Source organism: Oryzias latipes, chromosome 16 (assembly GCF_053564925.1).
Source record: "Oryzias latipes strain Hd-rR chromosome 16, Olatipes_Hd-rR_3.1".
In the NCBI taxonomy this organism is placed as follows: domain Eukaryota; kingdom Metazoa; phylum Chordata; class Actinopteri; order Beloniformes; family Adrianichthyidae; genus Oryzias; species Oryzias latipes.
Genome location: NC_136252.1, coordinates 33,524,983 through 33,546,654, shown reverse-complemented (window position 1 = coordinate 33,546,654; position 21,672 = coordinate 33,524,983). Strand labels below are relative to the sequence as shown.

The 21,672-nt window shown below is 41.3% G+C and overlaps 1 protein-coding gene across 4 annotated transcripts in view; it reads right to left on the bottom strand.

Annotated features, from left to right (window-relative positions):
• Positions 1 to 21,672, bottom strand: part of znf385d (zinc finger protein 385D) — a 112,752-nt gene that overhangs the window by 21,060 nt on the left and 70,020 nt on the right. For all 4 annotated transcript variants that reach the window (XM_023964620.2, XM_023964621.2, XM_078933391.1 and 1 more), the window contains exon 4: positions 14,995 to 15,163. In XM_023964620.2, coding sequence (XP_023820388.1) covers positions 14,995 to 15,163 — 169 coding nt within the window. The remainder of the gene's footprint in view (positions 1 to 14,994; positions 15,164 to 21,672) is intronic.

Genomic DNA, 21,672 nt, shown 5'->3' with positions numbered 1-21,672 from the left:
CGTGGAAACGCCTTTGATGAAATCCACAGAGAGTTTGGTCACTTAAGGTTAAGGTCCCATTATCTGGAAATTTGTTCTCCGCATTTGGGCCATCCCCTGGGGGAGCGGTGAGCTGCAGACACAGCCGCAGGAACCATTTGGAGATTCAACCCCCCAATCCAACACCTCAATGCTGAGTGTCAAGCAGGGAGGCATTGGGTCCCATTTTTAGAGTCTTTGGTATGACTCTGCCTGGATTTGAACTCACGACCTTCCAGTCACAGGGTGGACACTCTCCCACAAGGTCACTGAGCTGGTCACTTCTGCTGAATGTCTTCTTCAAACACTGCAGATGTGAGTGAATAAATGCCCCATCAACCCTTTCAAGGTGTGTTAGCATACATTAACGCCCTGAAAGCCTATTCAGACACATTTAAACTCACGACAAAGTCTATTTTACACCTGAGTGAGTCCAAATGTAAAGATTTGCAGCACAAATATGAATGTTTTGAAAACAAAATCCTGCAGAGAAGAACAAAGCAGCTGGAAGGCGAGAGAATGCATGAAGACGTGTGAGCGCGCAGACAGAATACAAAACCCTGAACCCAATCAAAGTGTTTAAAATAAGTGTTCACCTGACATGACTCCTGCGCTGTTCAGAAAATTCTCCACGGCTGTCAAAGCTATCAGGAAAAAAAACCTGTGCAGACACGCGTGACATGCAAACCCTGCGGCGTGATCTGTCTCATGGATGCACGTCTAATTCTCAAGGATACCTCCTTTAAAACAATGTCGGTATTTTCACAGGAAACTCGTGCTGAGCAATAGAAGAACGACTTTCAAACTGATATCAAAATTCACACATAAAAGAGTAATAATCTTACAATAGTGTGGGTTTGTCATTTATAATCCATTTTTCAGTGCATTTACTCATCACAACTTTGTGTCTATGTGTAGTTTTGTAGACTGAAAAAGTTTAAAAAATCTGTTAGTTTCTTTCAAGAAAATCTTCCTAAATCTTGACAATCTGAAGACAAACTGTCACTCAACCATCCGTTCATTCCTCTTATTCATCCTTTTACTTTTGTTTTTTAAATTGTGGTTTTACTTTAATTTTTCCTACATTTTAATGTCAGTAACAGAAATGGGCGGGCCAAAGTCTCCCTGCTCCTCCCCTTTCTGATGCATCCACCTGCAGACAAGTAGATTCATGAACGTCTTTGTTTTAGCTGGAATCTGGATCAGAACTGTACGGCTGGATAGCTCTGATATTGCTCGACATTTTTGTTGCACCGCTAATGTTAGCTTGGGGTAAGTCAAACGTCCCGCCCACAACTCAGAGACCAATTTCTGATGAACTCCTGTTCGTAGTTCTGCAGAAACTATGTTCTAGAAAACAACAATTTTTTTATTTAGAAAAAATGGCATAATTATAATTAAAAGACCACTGGGAATGCTTTAAAAAAATAGATCAAAAGATGATCCGATTGGGGCTTTAATACCTCGTGGGAATTCCATTTCCTGTCAGAATGTAAATCCTGGAGTATGGTTCTGTTTTAAGATTTTGCTCATCATGTAATGAGCAAATGATGCAAAGAGGAACATTATGAGGTTCAGGAGGAGAACAGTCAGCTTCTGGACTCCACCCTCTGATTACATCATCAACACTTCATGGGCCAAAGCTCAGATCCTGATGGGTTGACACAATGCAAATTCTTTGGCAAAGTTCAGAAAAGTTATTCTAAAATTATTCTGACCAATAGAATGAACGAGGAACAGCTGTTTATGTATCTATTGAAGTCTATGGGATTTTGACTTCTTGGAGCCAGCAGGTACTTCCTGTTTGGAACGCCAGGGGGAGGAGTCAGTTCACCAAATGAAAGAAAACAGAATTCATTTTGTTTGAAGGGGTATTAAACCCAGATGTTGAGGGAAAATGGGGGTCAGCAGGAGCAGAACCGATGCCACCAACTCCAAAACAAACAGAACACGAGTTCAACCCCTCAAAACAAGCCAGAGGAAAACTAAGACGCTGACTCTCTGGAGGTCCTTGTTATCATCTGAGGAAGTTCAGAATCCTGGTTTGACTCGTTAAATGACACGAAGCTTGTCCTCCTTGGTAAAGACTTAGATTTGAGAATTATGGGAATAAACCCAACGGAGACGACAAAAAGAAGCAGCTGCACGTTGATCAACACTGTCATGATGATCTTTTTGGTTTCAGAAGAATCTTGTGATGAAGATTTCTAACAAGAGCGCCAAAGCTGCTGTTATTTCTGCCCTTTCTCTTCATGGCTGTTATATTTATCTGATGCCCGTTTAGCTCCATCATTCATAACTCATTTTTAATTCCTTTAATCAGCTCGTTGTTGCTTTTTAGTGAAACAGGAATCATCTGGATTTAATATATAGAATGAAATCCCCTAAAATGGATTATGTAGAAATGGATTTTTCTACTGTGTTCCTCTGGGGCTGCAGCTCTCTGCTGCGGTTTGTCGGTGCCGTTTCCGAAGTGCTGGTTCTGTCCGTGTCGTGACCCGAGGTGAGGGCAGCTCCTGATTACTGCGGCCAGCACATTCAGATTGAGCTCTGCTGAAGTGCCGTGGAGCACCTGTGAGCGATTATTCTCTGTGGATGTTCCAACAGGATGAATTTAGCTTTTAGTTCTAACGAGACGTTTGGAAACATTTTTTATGGTTTCGTTTTAGTTCTGAGATGTGAAGGCGGCGGTTTCTCTTCCCTATAACAGGCTTATAGCTTGTTTTGATTAACCTGCTGAGTCCACAAGAATTGTAATTAATCAGTGATCCGTTTAAGAAGCTTCCGACCTTGTGACTAATGTCATGATAAAATCAGCCACCTCTCTGCTGCCCGCACTTGCCCACCACCCACTCCCAGGTTGCTGGCGTTTGCCAAGCGTCAAAACAACCTGGAATTCCAGCTCAGCCCTGCCATGCGGCTGGACAAGCGCCGGGCTGCCATCAGACCTGCTTCTCTGGCAGCTTTACAGCCGAGGCAAGACGTAAAGAGGGGGTGGGGGGTTCCAGGGAGGGCAAAACAGAGGTTTGGAGGGGCTGTAAGCCAGCTTTTCTTCTTCTGACAAAAGTACATTTCTCTTGTCTTTTAAGTAAAACTTGCTTTCGTAAAACGGGGTATTTTCTATTGGAATAATTTGCATTTTGCTATATTTTTTTGTCTTAAAGGGCCTGTGTTGGGCTGTTCTTTATAGTAAACAATATCGATGTATCTGATCATATGTTACCTTTGGCACACAAAAGAACACAATTTTAATAAAATATTAGTTCTTTTCCTGATTCTTTTTTCAACCCGGAAGTAAGAGACTCGATCTCTGAGGCTCCGCCTTTCTTGTGGGTGCCGCCCATTTCATGACGTCAACCTAAAGCCGGCCTCATCAGTGTGTCTGCGTTTCTCCCATGAAAACAAACGACATCCGAACTTTTGCAAAAATGGATGTGCAGATTGTGCCAATAAAATGAAGGCGTTTAGCCGATCATCACTAGCGTGAAGGTGATTAGAGATTTTATTATATTTTTATTAATGCATTTACTTGATTATGTATATTCTGATTCTTTTCCGTGTTTGCTTGGTGCAAAGTGAACAGTGAAACAGGGTCATGTTGTCTTGTCTGTGCTGAGTGTTTATGGAGCAGAGACACCTGTGGATTGCAGATGTGATCGGAAGAAATACTCAGAAATACGTGAACTTTGGGGTTGTTTATAGTGAGGAATAAACATAATAATACACTTAAAAGCTAAAAAAAATTGGTATAGGCTCCTCAAGTTGCTGTTTTTGGCATCAATTTTGGTGCATCATTTACGAAGATATCACATCCGTCTGTTCCACAGGAACTTGATGGAAAAAAAATAAAGTCTTGATCAAAACCAGGAAGTCTGAAGGTTTTTGACAAAATGTTTGGCTTTCTGAACTATAGTAAAGTTAAAATCATATGGATCGCTTGATTTAAAAAAATAAATAAAACAACATCAGGAGGCCTGCTGAGTTTCAGCGTAAACCAGCTGATTCCGATGCAGAGAAAAGCAGTTTTCTGGGTGTAAAGTAGTTTATCTTTGCCGCTTGGGATTCTGTTGGAATTACGTTAAGTGTTTAAACGGTTGCAGAGTTACGGTAATTCAAAGAACGTTTCAATCCGTGTCATAGGCAACAGATCCAGGGTTAAATAAAGGGTTAAAGATCTGAATTTGAGAATAGGAGTAAAAAAAGAGGACAAAAATAACAAAGTTGGCACCTGTAACCTGTAATTGTGACAGCATTTTTTTGTGTAGCATGTTCATCCTTTTATTCACCTCCACAGATATCAAAGCTGAAACTGCTGAACGCCTCCTTCTCTTCCACTCTGATGGGAAACATCATGCCTTGATCTAAACCAGGAAGTCTGAGGGTTTTTGGCCAAACGTCTAACTTTTTGATCTATTAGAAAGTGGAATTCATATGAATCACTCCTCAAAAAAACATCAGGAGGCTTTATCTGTCTGACAGCTTTCCAGCTCTGTGATGTTTGCTGATCCATCATCCAAGCATCTTTTCTTCATCACCGCTTTGATGAACATGAAGTCAACTCAGGTTACTGAGGGAAAAAGAAGAAAAGCCTCTAACTTCACAATCAAATAAAAGCTGCCTTTAACAGACAAAAACTAGAAGTCTTTACTCCAGATAAGGATTTGTTGAGACAGTGGTTTCCACAAACAATAATAACAATATTCAGTCTGTCTAATGTTACAAGGATGTTGCTTATAAAGTTATTCAAACAGTAGGGTCACGTTTATTATTAAATTTAGAAAATACCTGTTTTAGTGACCTTTATTTTAAATTTTATCTGTCGCGCCCAAAAAGTCGAACGAGGCTGAAGTTCGCGTCTGACTTTTTAGCTTCCACTTTGACAGTTCCGGGTTAAAGGAAACTCTTTATCCAATTTCAATGTTTCCTACATGAAATCTATTCTACCAATAAAGTTTCAAGCAACTGCAGCAATTTTACAAAGGATGAACATAAACTTTACCGTCAAAACTTTTTAGAAGCTAAGACAATAATTGGAGAAAAATCAGAGGCCAACTTCAGCTTTATACAGGCTGGTCTGTGAAAATAGGATTTTAAACTCGCCTGTGTCCTTAAAAGGTTGGAGACCACTGATCCAGAACAGAAAGAGTGTCTCCTTTTGTTTTATATGTGTTCAGACCTCACAGTCTGACTGTTCTTTGCTGTAACCTAAACTCCACTGAGCTGCAGATCCAACTTTTCTACTTTTTTCCTGATTTTTGGCTTCAACATTTTGACCCATTTCATGCCAACATCTTGTCCTCACTTTAGTTGAGTCTTTGACCTCTGAAAGCTTCCACAACCTTCCTGCTTTGTTCCTTCTCCGTGTTTTATGGTGAAATTCCTCTTTTTCTTCTCCCTCATTTGCAAAAGATTCATCTTGAACGCCGTGACCTTTGGATGTCACACTATAAAACATAAACATGTTCTCCGCCCGTCATCCGTCGGCGGGCTCCAGGGTCGGCACGAGTGCTTGCCCTTGTGTTGGGCTGAACCCATCGGTCGTTAAAGCGCCATTTGCTGCTGCAGGGCCAGGTGTTAAAGTCTACTTTGGCTGGCCTTGTGCGTCCTGGAAGCCTTCAGTAATCCACATCCCCAGCCAGCGTGACCTAACGGGCTCTGAAAGGCCCAGTTAAGGACTCAATCCCCTCTCATTAATGCGGGTAATGACTGCGATCAATCTGAAGATGGTACGGCTGAGCGGAGCCCGGGCGGCGGCGGGCTAGCCGTGGAGGTTATAAAGGGGTAGAAATCGAGGTCAAGCCAATGAAAAAAGGGATGGGAGACCAACAGAAGGATGGAGGTGAAAAAAAATTCAAAAGGTAAACTTGGAGAGGAAAGTAGAGTGAAAGAAAGAAAAAAAAAACACCTGGAGAAACAGATAACACGGAGGCTGGTAATCGAAAAGGAGACAATTAAAACGGTATTGAGAGGATGGGAGTGTTGGAGGAAACAAAGGCGGGACACAAGCAGGCCGTGTCATGTTCCCAGAGTCCTTTGAGACTAAACACGACTTCCTTTCCTCCATTTGTACTTCACCTTGTCCTGATTCTCCCCAGATCCATCCTGCAGCGATAAGACCATGCTCAGAAATCCTTCCACTCTGCTTAAGATTTCAGGCAATCACACAAGTCCCCAGAGACCTGATTACCTTCCTGAATGAAGCTGGATTAGCCTCTTTAATTAAAATAATTGGGCTTTATTACACTCCATCACAACTTAAAGGGCAGAAATCCCTCATGGCTCCGGAGTTCTGTCAAATTTCATTCAACATTTGATTCCCTTATACCTCCGCTGTCAGCGTTCATGGTGAGCAAATGAGAGGAGTCACGACCGGCCTTTCCGATCAGAGAACACTGATAGGGTGGAAAACTTCCCCCTAATAAATAAGCCGAAGATGAAGGAGAAAGCAGGCTCCAGTGGTCATTGACACCGAATGATCCGCAGCTCATTTCTGTCGGACGTTTCCACGGAGACGCACCTCCATCCAAAACCCTGGCAAATGAGAGCTTTAGCAGCAGGTGTGCAGCCTTTCTGGCTCTCATCAGGTCTAATGTCGGCGATTGTACAAGGTGACTCAGGCACTGGATACACATTTGGTTTTCTTTTCAAAGGGTGGAGGACGTGGAGCCAGGAGGACGCTGGAGGCTTCCTGTGGAGCGACTGGGGGTCCTGAGCCGGCCTTCTGCCTCCCTGCAGCCTGCTTCATCGTACAGCTGCTGTCAGCGCTGGCTCGGCTCCCCTGACAATCTGCTCTTTAATAGCTAATATCAGGGTACATTTCCTCAGGCGCTGGACTGGAACCGAGAGATGGCAGGCTGTGCTGTGGGCATTTCTTTCTGCTGCAGTGCGAGGACACACACACACACACACACACACACACACTCTAACCTAACAGGCTGCCGGTGAGTCATCCGGTTAATATACACCACCTCGCTGTGTCCAGCTGCTCAGCCACCCCAGGAACATCCATGTTTAATGATGACATAGGAAAAAGTCCTGCAACACTTTAAATATGCACCTTTACCCTGCAGCTTGAGCTTCAGCTCACCTTATGTTACCTGCAAGCATTTGGTCTTTCAGGTAAATATCTTCACCTCTAATCCTGATCTTGTGCTAGACCGCCATTTCTGCAGATTATCCAGTACAATTACAGCCCATGTTTCAGAATATCTGAACCCAACTGTTTAGAATCAAGGTAGCTGGAGCAGGGAACGCAGAATCACCTGCAGAGGAAGAGCAGACAAAGGTCTGAAAGGACGTACACGCCGGGCATGTGACGCGCAAAACACATTTAGTCCATGGCGTTCACACTGGACAAGCAGGGAAGGGCTTCGTGCTCCTTTTCTATTGTTTACTAGTGCATGTCAGCCCCCCTAAAGTTGTAAGAGTGAAATGTTGAAGCAGTGCAAACCCCACATCTCTTTGCTCCAGGCTTTTTCTTTCTTAGCTCTATTCCAATAACAGAAAGACTTGGTGTCATAGAATTCCATTCAGACACAAACCAAAGTTATTAACTTCTTCCTCATGATCAATTTTCAAACATTTGGCACTTCTGTGAATTAAAAGGGACGCCATCAATACGTCGCTACCAAATCCGAGTCCTCAATGGGTGGAATATGAACATGTTTTAGCGTTCAACAGCCATGCATATCATACATAGAGCCTAAAAAACGCTTGTAGAAACATACATAGCAATAAGTGAAGTAAAAGAGTTTAGAACGCTAAAGCCCAAAACGTCCATTTAGACGCGTTTACACAGACTTTTCATTGGAAGTGGTCATTTGAACATGTGTTGCCGAGGACTGTGTGAACATAGCTAAAGACTAGAGGTGATGACTGCCCTCACAGCTGGATGCAGGGTCAAAAAGGGCCAAAGCCATACAGGACCCGTACAAGGTCGCAGACCCGTGACCAAGCATTCATTTCTATGTGCATGCTGCAGGTGACAGGTCGTAGTGAACACTTATACAACACGTAAGGGTAAGTAAGGGTGATGTAGGCGAGATGCAGGCGTGTTGTACGGACTTTCTATTTTTTCAACCCCCAAAATCCTGCGCAAGGAGCCCGTTTTTTAGTTTGTGTGGATGTCCAGCAGGAATCTATGGTATCAGGTGCACACCCTATGTGTGCGGCCAGTAAGGAGCCAGAACTCGCATGTGACTAATCACTAGAGTGTGTTGTAAAGGACACCATTCGACATCATCACCTGTACGTCATTAGTGCGTGCAACTTCCATTAGCACTAATGGTACGTTCCTTTAGCCTCAACGGTCCTGGTTTGGACTCCTCTCTATGACCCTCCACCCAAAAACCCACAGAAACCGGACGGGTCGACCCTCCGTCGCATGCATGAGATGTTTTTCTGACTCTGCAGGTGAAAAAGTGCTGCTCTTCAACAGCTTCACTGTAAAACTAGACTGAGCTCTGTGTTCAGAACGAAGAGCCGTGAACGAAGGCGGCTCGTCAAACCCACACATCAGCAGTAAAGGACAGAGGTAGCTCCACGCCCCGTTGGACATTCAGGACTTGGAGACGACAAAAATAATGGATGTTTCCACACAACAACAAAAAAAGTCAGATTTTATCGTCAATATTGTTCAGCAACGATTTTTATTCTGGTTCTAAAGACACAAAATGCTGGACAAATCTCTGGCTCTGGAGTCCAGCTGCGTCTGCAGACAGGAGCGGTTGATGGAGCTCTGCTGCTCATTGTCTGGAAGTTTGGAAGAGGAAAACTCAAAGTTTTGTCAGAACTTTGTGCAGCTGGAGACACAAGGTTCTCTGGACGTACGTTTTGCGTTGGTCAAACAGTCCGTAGTCTCTGATTCAAGCGTTGACGATCCTGTGTTCTTAATAGAAAAGACTTGACTGAGGTTATCTTCTTCACCACGGCCAGAAAAAAAAATCGGTCAGAATCTGCAGCAGCTTGTAGAAAACCAGCCTATCTATATTTCACACGTATGTTATGATAATAAAAAATGATTTTTCATTGAAGACATTCCAGTTTTTTTAATGTTTTGACTCCATTTTGGCAGGATGAAGTCTGCAGCTCTGACAGACACAAACAAACCCCCATAATAAAAGCTTAGACCCCCCCAGATTTCTTCTCACGCATATCCCTGTGTCTGGCTGCAGAAAGGCCTCACAGGCACACGCAAACTCCACCTAGGACCACAGCAGAGTTCAAACCCCGACCTCTCGCTGTGACTAGACGACGTGTTAATTCACTTATGAAGGCATCACCGTGGACGCCAGCCTGACGAATATCTGTTAGCTGAACACAATTAAAAACCCAAAGCCAGTTGTTGGTTTCTAAAGCATAATGGGTCACAGACATGCATCGCTCCAAATGAAGAAGGAAAAAAAAAAAGATTTGTGCTAAGTTATGGCAATTTCCACTTAAGGAAAAGATCATTTAATTACCAAACGGAAAAAAAAAGTCAAATTGTGCCACAGCAGAAGAGTCGGCCTGGGAAATCAAACACGTCTGTAAAAACTTTCCCTGTTGTTAGAAGAACAACAACGGCTACGGGAAACACGCCTAACAGGCACGGCGCTTTCACGTGAGCAGCACTAACGGGGTCCTTTTCAGGGTTCGAGGGGGGTTGAAAACATTAGAGAACGCAAACCACACGCCTGTGTCTCACCTGCATCACCCTTACTCACCCTTACACGCTGCTTCCCGTGTTTAGTACGACCTGTCGTCTACGGTGGCTGAGACCCCCCCATCAAAGCAAAAAAAACAGTAACTGTGCAAACAAAACAAGAAAAACGACAAATAAAAAGAAGCGGCGCTGCAAGAAAAAAAGCCAACTTCACATTCATCCAAATAACTGTTGCTCTCCACGCCTTGGATTATTGTTAGCATGATTAATAATGACAAAAGCCACAGCAACAGCCACAGTAATAAGCTGCAGGAAGAATTTGAACTCTGGGACACTGCTTTTGGGCTAATCTGCAGTTTCTGTTGTAAAGAGAAAGATGGCCGCCTCTTTGAGCATCTTCTACGTCAGCTGACGTGTCATCACCAAACAGCTGACTTCAGCTCACGGATTCAGAACATGGACCTTCTGAGAGCGGCGTCTGCATGATTTTATGCACCTGAGACCAGGAAAGGGATCAGACTCAAACATATGAATGATTGCTTTTGGCAACAGAAGATTTTGATATTTGCTGAACTCGTTTTTGGAAAAAGTGAGTTTCCCTTCCATCGTATTTGAAGAACTCACATTGAGTGCTGGAAAACCACCAGCCGTGACGAGAGACCAATTCTCCCTTTCCTAACGAGGCCATAAAACATCAAATAAAATAAAAGAAACGGCCAGAATCTACATGAACACTGGAACAACATGGGAATAAAAAAAAGGAAAGAAAAAATCATTTTTGTCTTTTCTTTTCCAGCAAAGACTTTTCATGAAATGCTCTTCATTTCCTGTTATAATATTTCTATAGATTTGCATCTTTTGTTACCAAAATACTAATTTATTTTCCAATTCAATACATTTTTAGGATTGTTTTAAACACTAAACTTGTTTTTTTTTGTTTTCTTTCATGAAATAGTTCCATAAATTTTCTTCTTCAACCATAAAAATGTTTTCAGAAATGTTATTTTTTTCTTCATCATGTATTACTATTCTCAAATAGTCATAATTTGTCACCGAAAATAATAAAATAGCTGCATTTACAAACTTATATTTATATATTCATTTATATATTTTGTTCCCAGCAGCTTTAAATAAATGAACAGGAACTGAGTGGATCTGGATTTAATTTAAGGAGCTTTTTTGACAAATTCACATGTCAAACATGCAGCAAACTTTAATTCAACATTTATAAGATTTTCTTTTCTATTTCCACGTCTTTTTCCATTTCATTTCTTACCTGTTTGATATTTTTGAGTCATTATATTGGGTTTGTGGCCGTTTGTGTTTCACAGTATATATAAATATATTTTTTCCATTTTTGAATTTGGGAGTTTTTGTTTTACTTTTATTTTTTTTTAGTTTTAAAAATGCTTTTATTTTATAAATGACTAAAAGTCCATTATAAATAAAGTGAGATTGGATTTAACATGAACAGATGCAGAGCGATGGAAGCAGCAATACTTAAAGAATATTTTCCTTCAGGTCATCCTGCTTTACATGTTTGATCTTTTGAGCTCCATTCAAAGTAACAGCGTTAAGTAATTTACATAGGTGCCATTTTTTTTTTTTTTTCATATTCTTGTTACTATAAAAAAGTATTTTTTTTCCAGTTTTTTATGTTACTTTGAATTAAACTGTTCAAACTGAATTTACTGCCTGTTCCCTGTTTTGAATAAAATTAAAAAATTTTTTTAAAATTAACCCAATAATTAACTAGTTATTTTCACTATTTAGTATTATTTTTAAGACAGCTGTTTTCAGTTTTGAAATGTCGTTATTATTATATGTTTCCTGAAATTGATCAGATTTAAAGTAATTATATTGTTCAATCCAAAAGCATCACCAGAACCAGAGTTTGACAAACAGTAACTTTTTTTTTCAAGAAACGTAAATACTTACTTTCCCAGGTAAATCAACTTTTATTTAGAGTAATTCAGTTCCTAAGTTAGCTATTTTTGGATAAAGTATGGAGTAAATAATTGTAATAAGTTCTTAACTTTTGTCTTAAACACGTTAAATTACAATTTTCCTTTTTTACTAATTAGAAGTGTATTTCTTTCCCCCTAAAGTCGGATCTGCTTCTATCCTGTCCTGTGAGTAAATCTTGTTGAGCTGCAGCAGTTTTAAAATCTGATCATCCATTTATCACAAACGCCGCTCTCTGAGGGGAGGCGGGGAAAAGGCGTTTTTTCCGTCCATCGGTTCTGAATTTTCATATTTCCCATCATAAATAAACATCAAAACGGAGCAATCAAGTTGCATTGTTCTCATTGCTGGAACCTGATTGCATTTCCATGTTTCCACTGAAAATTTCCGAGCTTCAAAGCAAGCGCAGCCCCGCCTCCCCGCTGTTTCCACCGACTCCAACTGCACCAATTACTCGTCCCCGCCCTCAGCTTTTCATTCCAGCACTCTGTGGCCCTGATGTACCATCAAATACTTCATCCGTACAGATAATGCAGCATTTATCCACCTCTACAATTAATTCCACTGACATCTCAGCCCATTAATATTCATTAGCCTGTGCGGCGCGTGACAAACCGCCGCCCCTGAGTGCTGCAGAACGTCCTGGAGAAGTGATCTGCTGGTTTTTAGCAGAACCAAACTATTAGTGCTGCTCGTCTTTGTGGTTTCAGAGGAATCATCTGGAGTTTCTTCTGATCAAGATTGAGGGTCTTAGTTCTTATCTTCAAATGATTTTGAGAATTTCTTCTTCGGATCAAACTGATTCTGACCACTCAAGGAGACAGATGGACGCCGCTGCAAAACAAACAGCATCTGGTTCCTGTCAGGTTCTGGAAGCCTCCGCTGGCTTTTGGTCCACCTTTGAATCCCCGTCACATGCAGTAAAACAGCTGAATGTTCTGTTTGGAAAACGCTCTGCTCAGATAATTGGATTCAAACGTCGTCTGGAGCCAATAAGATCCACGTCAAGGCAGAGTCAGCACAAACCACAAATGTTTGAGCGCTGGACGGAGAACGGCACAAAGTGAAGCGGGAGCAGAAGGATCTGACAAACTCCTGTCAGTGGAGGAGAAACTGGAAGTGACTGCGCTGGAGGAAACGTCCGACAGCTCCAGCCGTTTCTACAAACCCCTTCCACCGCTGAAGACGGAAACCCTCGCTGCCTCCAGCTGCTTCACACGTCAGACTCCATCACTTCCTTCTGTTTCAGAGGGCTGAATATCATCCCACTAACCAACTCAAAAAACAACAGGAATCAGAAATAATGTCCATCTTTCAAACCCGTTTGATCCAATTCAGGGTCACGGGGCTGCAGGAGGCAGGGGACACCCTGGACAGGTCGCCAGTCTGTCCACAACCACCCCCATGCTTACTCACATTCACACCTAGGGACACTTTAGAGTAACCGGCTAACCTATGAAGCATGTTTTAGGATGGGGGGAGGAAGCCGGAGAAAACACACGCATGGACGGGCAAGAACATGCAAACTCAAATTCAAATTAATTTAATTTATACAGCACTTTTCATGCAATAAAATAATTAAATAAACTTCGCACAATAAAATACACAAAAACAAACACAATTAAAAGAGAAATGACTAAAGAAAAACGCTAAAGAGGAGAGAGCCCAGAAGGTGCCGTCTGCCCTGTCCTCCTGTTGGCCGGGGTGTCAGCATAGACACAAACTCCCCGGCTAAGGGTGGGAAAACACTCGCAAACAGTCTAACTTGGCTAAAAGACATGAAACAAATAAATATGTGTTAAAATATTATAAAACAGAGTAAAAATTCTAGATTAAACAAATAAAACGATGAAAACTGCACACAGAAAGGCCCCCCATTGGTGTTCTGGTTCAGATCCCCCAGCCGGGACCTGAACTGTGGGCTTTCTTCCTGTGAAGCAAGAGGGCTAACCACTGCTCCACAGAAAAAAAAAAAAACATTACCCAGTATATATCACCCAGAAATAATGTTTTGTTTTTTAAAGTAAATGCAGAGCAATAACTGCAATAATTTTCTTTACCTTCACCGTCATAAAATCATCATTTTCCTTTTCAATAATTATTTTTCCAGGTGTTAAAGTCAGATGTTCTAAAGTTGTTTAGTCATCATTTTTTCTTTCATCCTACTATTTTATTTTTTGTGTTGTCAATTTTTGGGAGAAGACCACAAGAAAATATTTTGACAGTTTTTAAGCCACTTTCTAACTAAAACTACAAAATAAACCTGTAATTTGCTCAAACTAGATGATCTGGTTACCTGGTCCTTTTTTATCCACAATTTTTAGATTCAGAAATAAAAACAATCTAAAAGAAATACTAAAACATAAAAAAATATTTCAACCATTTACACACAAAAAACCAGCGGTCCCTTCCTGCAACTCAAACTTAAGGGGGCCGTGCTTTTGCTGCAGCTCCAAAACTCTGGAGCAATCGTCCAATTCATGTTGGGGCGTCTACATCAATGCCTGTTTTAAAGTCCTCCCTAAGAAAACGACTTTTTTAACTCGGCTTTTAATGCACAGTAGAGATGCTGCCTCTCTTCCCTTCATATCACCACATTTTTTAGTGATTCTCTTTAATGAAATGTTTGTGATGTGTTTCGTTTCAGCTGTGATCCGTTTGCCAAAAGCACATGAATCTTAAAATTATAATCCTGGACTTATTTTCCTTGGAAGGTTTGAACTTTGAGAGCTTTAACAGGAGAGAAAACTGTGAATATGTTAAGTCTGTCTGAGAAAAATGGATAAGGTGTGTCGTGAGGAATTCTACAGCCTTAAAACGTGTAATTGTTGTAAATAAAATAAAGATGACTACTTTGCTGAATGTTTTGTTATAACGATGCCGTTCGTCACACATATTAATGAGATAAATTAACAATTCCTTGAATTAAGTTTTGTAAATAAATAAATTGAATGTCTGTTTCCTTGTTTGACTTGTGTCTAATTTGATAAAGTTGGTTTCAACCATAAAACAAATACGCCTGAAGATGCGGTAAATCTGCAGAACCATTATAAGGTCTGTTCACCTTTTGTCTGCAGATTTACAAAAGCTCGTCTGAACTTTGTGCCGTTTTCGTCGCAGCATCGGATCAGAAGAACATTTGCATTCAGATCATAAATGCCGCTTCTGTGCTCCTCCATGATCCCACAAACAAACATCCTCCTGATGGGCCACTGTGCGTCTCTCCGGAGCGCTCAGATTTAAATGTCTCATCAGGTCAGCAGCTGGACCAACAGGCAAACATCTCAACCAATTTTAGAGGACCAGGAAGGAGGGCTGCGGGGTCAAAGGTTACGCCAACAGAAGGCAAAGTGTTAAAAAACGCAAACCTTTTTTGTGGACGCCGTTGGGGATCTGCGAGGCGCTGGTGCCCTTGGAGATTTCCTGGTTGGTGGTTTCCTTGGTGATGGCGGAGCCCTTGAGTTTACTCTTCGGGGTTTCCAGGGCTTTTAGCCTCTTGGCATGTTTGGTACCTTTGTAGTGGGCCAAAGCCTGGCTCTGTGAAGAAACAAAGAGGGCTTGGATGCATTAGATGAAAGGCAGCCGGACGGAGCACAAACACTAACAAAAGAGGGTTTGCGGGTTCGCTTTTGTCACGCTTTCAATTAAAAAGCTTCTTACCGAGTTTTTCTTTTAGCTTCTTGATTCTTACCGAATGATTAATACACACAGCTAACAGCTGCTTGGTCATTTTGTTTTTAATATACAGAGAAAATAACTGAATTCTGAAATCAATTTCTAAGCAGTCGTTCATCAAAATAAGTGCATATATTAAAAAATCAGTTTCCCTTTATGGTCCCTGACAGTTTGACTGCAGAATACATTTCTGCAGGAGAGACCCAAGCAGCAAAGTTTGAACAACTTGCTGCAGAAAATCTGCAAAAAATACACGTTTTTAGCTGACTCAGTCATTCTTTTGTTGGAACATTTGAATGTTTTTGTCTTCTTGTTTGTTCATTTGTGGCTGCAGCTGCTTTCAAACCAGGTTGTTGGGCTTGTCTATTCAAAGATGGAAGAGCGTCGCTGCTGCTCGGAGACCGTGAAGAGTCTGGAAATAAAACTACAACATCTCAAAACCCAAGACATCACGACGAGAAGATAGTTCTTCTGATGACTGCTCAAAGAGAAATGGTCTGAGGACCTTTAGAGGTCTGATTTTCTTCTTAGAGTCCATTCATTTGTAGCTCCATCACAAAGTCTGGTTTCTGACAGATCCAGAGGAGAACATCAACAGAAGTACTTCCTGACGTTCATTATCTTCTTTCAGCCATCCATAAATCCTGTTCTTTGACATTTGGGCACAAAATGAGGATGTCAGTTAGAATTTGCTGTGGAGCTCCAGTGTCTGATCATCAGTCGGATGAATGAATCGAGACGCTAAAAGGAAAACGTTTAAACTCCTCCGGCATCGTGGATTTGTGCTCCGACTGCTCCAACTTCAAAAACTGCTGTTTTTTTTTTATCCTTTAGAATCACATTACAAGTGTGCTATAGAAGGATTTTCTATTTAGACTTATATTATGTCTCATAACTGATGGAAATGTGGGTTAATGCAAACACCAAATCCAGTGTTTTGGCGTGCTGGTCCCAAGTCCAGTCGGGAAGGACGTCCAACGTAAAACCAAAGTCAAACCCATCGTATGTATGAAACAGAGATGATCAGAGAGGATGACGAATCTGAAGCTGGAAGATGAAGGTGTGACTGTGGAGGTGTCAGTGCTTGTGACCCCCCAGGTGGGTTGTGAGCTACAGAAAAGATGGAGAAATTCTGGAGGGAGATGGATAAGGAGATCCTGGGTGTCCATGGAGAGGAAAGAGTGAAGACTTTAATGAGCATGAGGAAGTGATGGGGAAGGCAGGAATGTAGAGGGATAGATGGAGAAAGGGGAGGAGCTAAAACCGTCTTTGGGAGATCGGGAGGAGAGGGTCGGATGGAGGCGGTTGCTGTGGCGACCCTAAAGGGGAGCAGCAGAGAGAGGACTGATGATGGTGCAGGCCGTACATTACAGTAGAAATGTTTCTAATGCTTCGGCTGCTTTAGATGTTGATTTTTGTCATATTAACTTTAAGATATTAAAAAGTAAAAATTCTGCTTTTCTGTGTTTAGATTTGCAGATGTATGTTAAAGTGACCTCTCAGTTTATTACTTTAGGAAGCAAACTTGCTTTAGTTGGAACTTTTAGAACAATGACTTCAGTTTGTCTCAATAAATCGGTGATAGAGCTGCCTTTTTGCAGGTTTTTATCTTTCATTCGATTGTCTTTTTCTTCTTCAATAATAGGAGTTTTGACATTTCGTCTTTTTGTTTTGATCTGATGAATCAATAACTGGGAGTGAGTGGCGATAAACCACAGAGTGACCCGTGAAGTTTAATTTCCAAAAAGAGCCTTTGGGTTGACAGTCCGAACACGTAGAGCCGCCAAGATTCACCTTCATAACGCACTCATCCAAACGCAGACGCATGCAAAGACTTTGAGCTGCCCTTGTTTACCGCTGCACATTTCCCAGCATCCTTCGCCTGCGGCAGAAAGGATGGCATCAGGAGAAATGCAATTCCCCCCTGGAATAAATAAGTCCGCCGACGTCATGCCAGCAGAAGACATTTGTAAGCATTTTCATTCACGAGCGGCGGCGGAACAAAGAGCGCTCTTGGTGGAGTCTCTGTGTTATAAATTGAATTTAAATTTGCTGTAATAACCCCGTGATCCTCACAGAAATTGCTTTTATTTTTTTACAGCATTTCCCTGAAGGGTTTCAAATTCGCGCCCGACACCGCTTGTGGACTTTGGATGATGAGAAACAGAAATGTGACAAGTTAATAAAAAAAACGACGAAAAAAGTTGTCATAAATCTGAGATCAGTCGTTTCGCTGGCGCGGATTGCGAAACCGCTGGACCGCCTTAAACATCGCCTCTCATTCCAGAGAGCGTTTTTGGATGAAACATCACTTTTTCAAACAGACTGCACATCTTGTTCTGGCATGAAACTATTCATCTCAGCTCTCATTCATCACCCTGCAGGTGCCCCAGACATAACTTACAGTTTGTCATGAGACTTCTGTAATGTAGATGGGTGTTTAATGCAATCCTTGCAATAATTTATCTTTCATTAGAGCAGTGAAGTGGAAGAACTGCCTGGATTCCAGGTCTGCCACATGCATTATTAAAACTAAACGGGGAATCATTTGTTTTCCTTGTAGGTGAAGACAGTAGAGTCGCTCTGAGGGACGCTGGGAAGTCAAAGCCTGAGAGGTCCTTGTGTTGTCGGGCTGAAACGTTCATCCTTCACCTGTGAGGCTGTTGGAGTGATGCCCACCTTCACCTGTTCACCTGAGGCCTTCACCTAACCCCGCCCTCTTGCTGTGAAGCTGCAGCTGAATGAGCCTAATGTGAACGATGCAGAACCAGGCGGTGCTCAGGCATGAAGAGACTCCATTTTCTCCTGTCTAATTAAGGTAGCAGAACTGCAGAGGTGTCAAACTCCTGACTCTGCTCCTCCTCAATGATGAAGAACATGTGTCATGTGATCAGGGTTGGCAGGACTCTGCAGTGTGTTAAGCTCCCAAAAATAACAGTCATTCAGAACAGACATTATATTGACTACAAGCAGCCTGGACCCACTTGTCCCCCTGAAGATGAACGACCTGAAGGTTCCTGGATGTCATTTCAGGTATGAACCTGCTGAAACGCGTTCAGTTAAGAGACATGTGCCGGAGGGGGAGGGGGCATTTCCATCATGTGTCCCTTGCTTCATTTTGGGGGGAGGAGCTTAAAATCGATGACGTCCAATCAACACCAAACTATGTGCCCCCTAAATAATCATCTACTATGTGTCAATGCTGCAAAGACGCCATCATTGTTCAAACTTGAACTACCATCAACTCTCGTTGATGGCTTCAAGAAGCTTTGCACTGGAGTGACCCAACTGGATGAAAGGCTTCAATGCTTCATAGAGCTTCGTCTGTCCATCACTACTTTGCTGAACCTTTATACTCCACTGTCTTTGAATGCATCAGGAACTGGTGGTGTAGGACCAAATTGTACATTTTGTGGTACAAGACACAAATTTTTGGGTGGATGTACCTTAGGATGTCCTCTTTCAGAAAAGCATGTAAGCCAAGAGAAAAATCCTAAGTGGCGGCCATTTGTAAAATCGTCTGTCTGTCTGTCTATTTATCTATATCTATATGAATTTTTTTAATTATGAATTGTCTTGTGGCTAATATACATTTCTGAAAGTGGAGATCCTGAGGTGCCTCCTTGTCAAATTTGGTATAACTTGTTCCACTAAACTCATTGGCTCTGTGGTAAAGAGTCTACCATGAGACTGAAAGCCCATGAGTCCAAATCCATGCCATGACCAAAACCAAGGCATATAAGTGACAAACCAAACCCCAGGGGCATGATGCTCACAAATGTGTGGAACATGTCCGGAAAGGAGGAAACAAAACCAACAACTAAAGGACCAACAACAAGTTCTACAGAATGATATGACATGACTCAATGTGGCTCTTCTCATCAGGACACTCATGGATGGATTTTTACCACCAAAAGAACAAGAAAGAACCTGAGGAGAATCTGTAGGTGGAACAAAATAACAGGAACAGGGTTTTTTGCACCTCACTGAGGTCTGTGTTTGACCTGAGCTGGTAGTTCCTGATAGCTCTCCATTGGAACATCAAAGAAAAATCTGACAAGAAGCAGAAATCTGAAGATACTGTACATGTAAAACTCTGCAACCTGATCGCCATTTTGAACGCTTCACTGTGACTTAACATCTATCTCCTTAAACTTTTGTATTTTTATTTATAGAGTTCCATTATTCTGTGCCCCCGTCTGTGCTTCTCTTTTTTTATTTATGGAGATGTCCCCACATTTTACAGGAGTGTCAAGTTTATGCAGCGTTTCTCTGCAAAACCATAAATCTTTATGGCCCAGATTCTCACGGTCACAAGGATGCAAATTACAGGCAGAGATGTCTTCAAGGACAGAAAAGGAAAGTGGGGTGATGCAGAGTTGACGCGCTTGCATCAGGAGGAGCAGGAGGTTCCAGCAAAGCGCTTTGCTCCAAAGAACCACACGACTCACAGATCCAACAACAGTCAATCTCTGTTGGCTGTTTTAGTCCACTTTCCTCATGTAAGAGCAGAGCTGGACTCCTTCTGAGTCCCTTCCGAGCTCCTAATAAATTGCGGCTGATGTTTGAGTCAAATTTAAATGATCATATAATTAAAATGCGTGTCTCAGTGCCAGCAGCCCGCAGCCTGCACCCGCTTTCCGTCACAGTTATTTATATTTTCTGTGAATAAGCATTCCATCACAATCTCATTATTCCTGCAGATTGTGGGTGCAGGGTTGACTTAAAACTGAGGAGTTATTGTAGGCGTGGGGTGCAGATTAAGGATAAAATGTTTCGCGCAAAAAAGAGGACACTTTAAAAAAAATATTTTTGCATCAAACAGCCTCTTATGTTTGATGAAAGGTAAACAAGCTCTGCAAGCAGATTTACATTTTTATTCCATCTTTGATTTCAACACTCAATGAAAACAAAGCAGATCTTAAAAATGTGAAATAAAAGGAAATTTAGAAGGAATATAGAAAAATAGTTTTCTAAAAATCAAAGCTAAAGCTCCTGTGGCTTTAAAAAGAAGAAAACATTTTTTGAAGAACAACATAAAAGGGTTTAATAGTTTCAAGTTGTAATCAGAATGTTTTCCTTTACAACCTCAGAGTAAATGATTATTTCATATTTAGAGCTGAGAAATATGTGCAATTGTCTTGGGTCTCTACCTTTTTCTTAACCAGAGTTTTTGCTTTGAAATGTAAAATAGAGAAAGGAAGCCGTCAGTGTTGATAGTTTTCTAACTGAAACTGCTTATTTGTAAAAACAATTTTATCTTGATAACATTTAATTAAAGTTATAATGTTGTTTTCAAGCGAGAGACTTTTTTTGTATTGTTTTTTTTAAAGAATTTTTTTGTTTGTCATCCTCACCGACCCAAACATTCTGCAGCAACAATACAGAGACGGCGGCAAGACTCAAAACCAGGTTTTTTTGGGATGCTCTGACCTTAATGTCTTGTCCCACAGCTACTGCAAGCATTTAGCATATTTTACATGGAGGAAAATTTGTGGCCTTTACATGAAATGACTGGTTCATTCATGAGACATTTACAGATGTATCACGAATGAACCCCGATAAACCACGGAAAAAGTGAGAATAAAACACACACAGAACACATGAATCAACATAGAACATGAATCGTGTGTGATTATTGCGATGTTTACATGCAATCTATTAGTGGTTTGTGCGTCAATTATGTCATTTGAACGTGATACGTTGTTTACGCGATATAAAAGTCTTACATCTATGGAACATCCGTGAAAAGTCCATTAGACGTACATGGAACAGTTGGGAAAAAATGACAAATCTTGCAAAAATCACACACAATTGCGTTAAATTCACGTAAATACCCGTTGGCCGATAGACATCTGCCCACATCCACGAATAACAAACGCAAAAAACACTTTACTCTAAATTACGTTCATCTTGCATGTATAAAGAAAAATCCAAATTTCATACGTGGAAGATGCGCAAAATGTAGGTAGCCACTGTGTGACACAACCTATACTTAGTTCCCAAAGTAAAGAGGTCATTTTTAGTTTTAAAAATGTAAAAAATGTAAAACCACTTGGCTTGGAAGACAATCGGGATTCAGTTCCATCAAATTTTGTCTTGTGTTGTCAATTTGTTTGCTTAAAACAAAGGAAAGGGGGGGGGACTAATAAGCATCTCAATAAATCACTGTTTGTTTGTTTTTGTTGTTTTGTTGCACATCAGCTTCAGTGAAAGAAATCATTATGAATCCAAACCATGTCTGTGAAGGATGCAGAGAAATACAACACAAAGACGGTGACGCACAAACACACATATAGGGAGGCAGCGTCATGGATCAGCTGAGTGACAGCTACCTTACTTACAAATATGTGGCACATGTAGGACTTCTC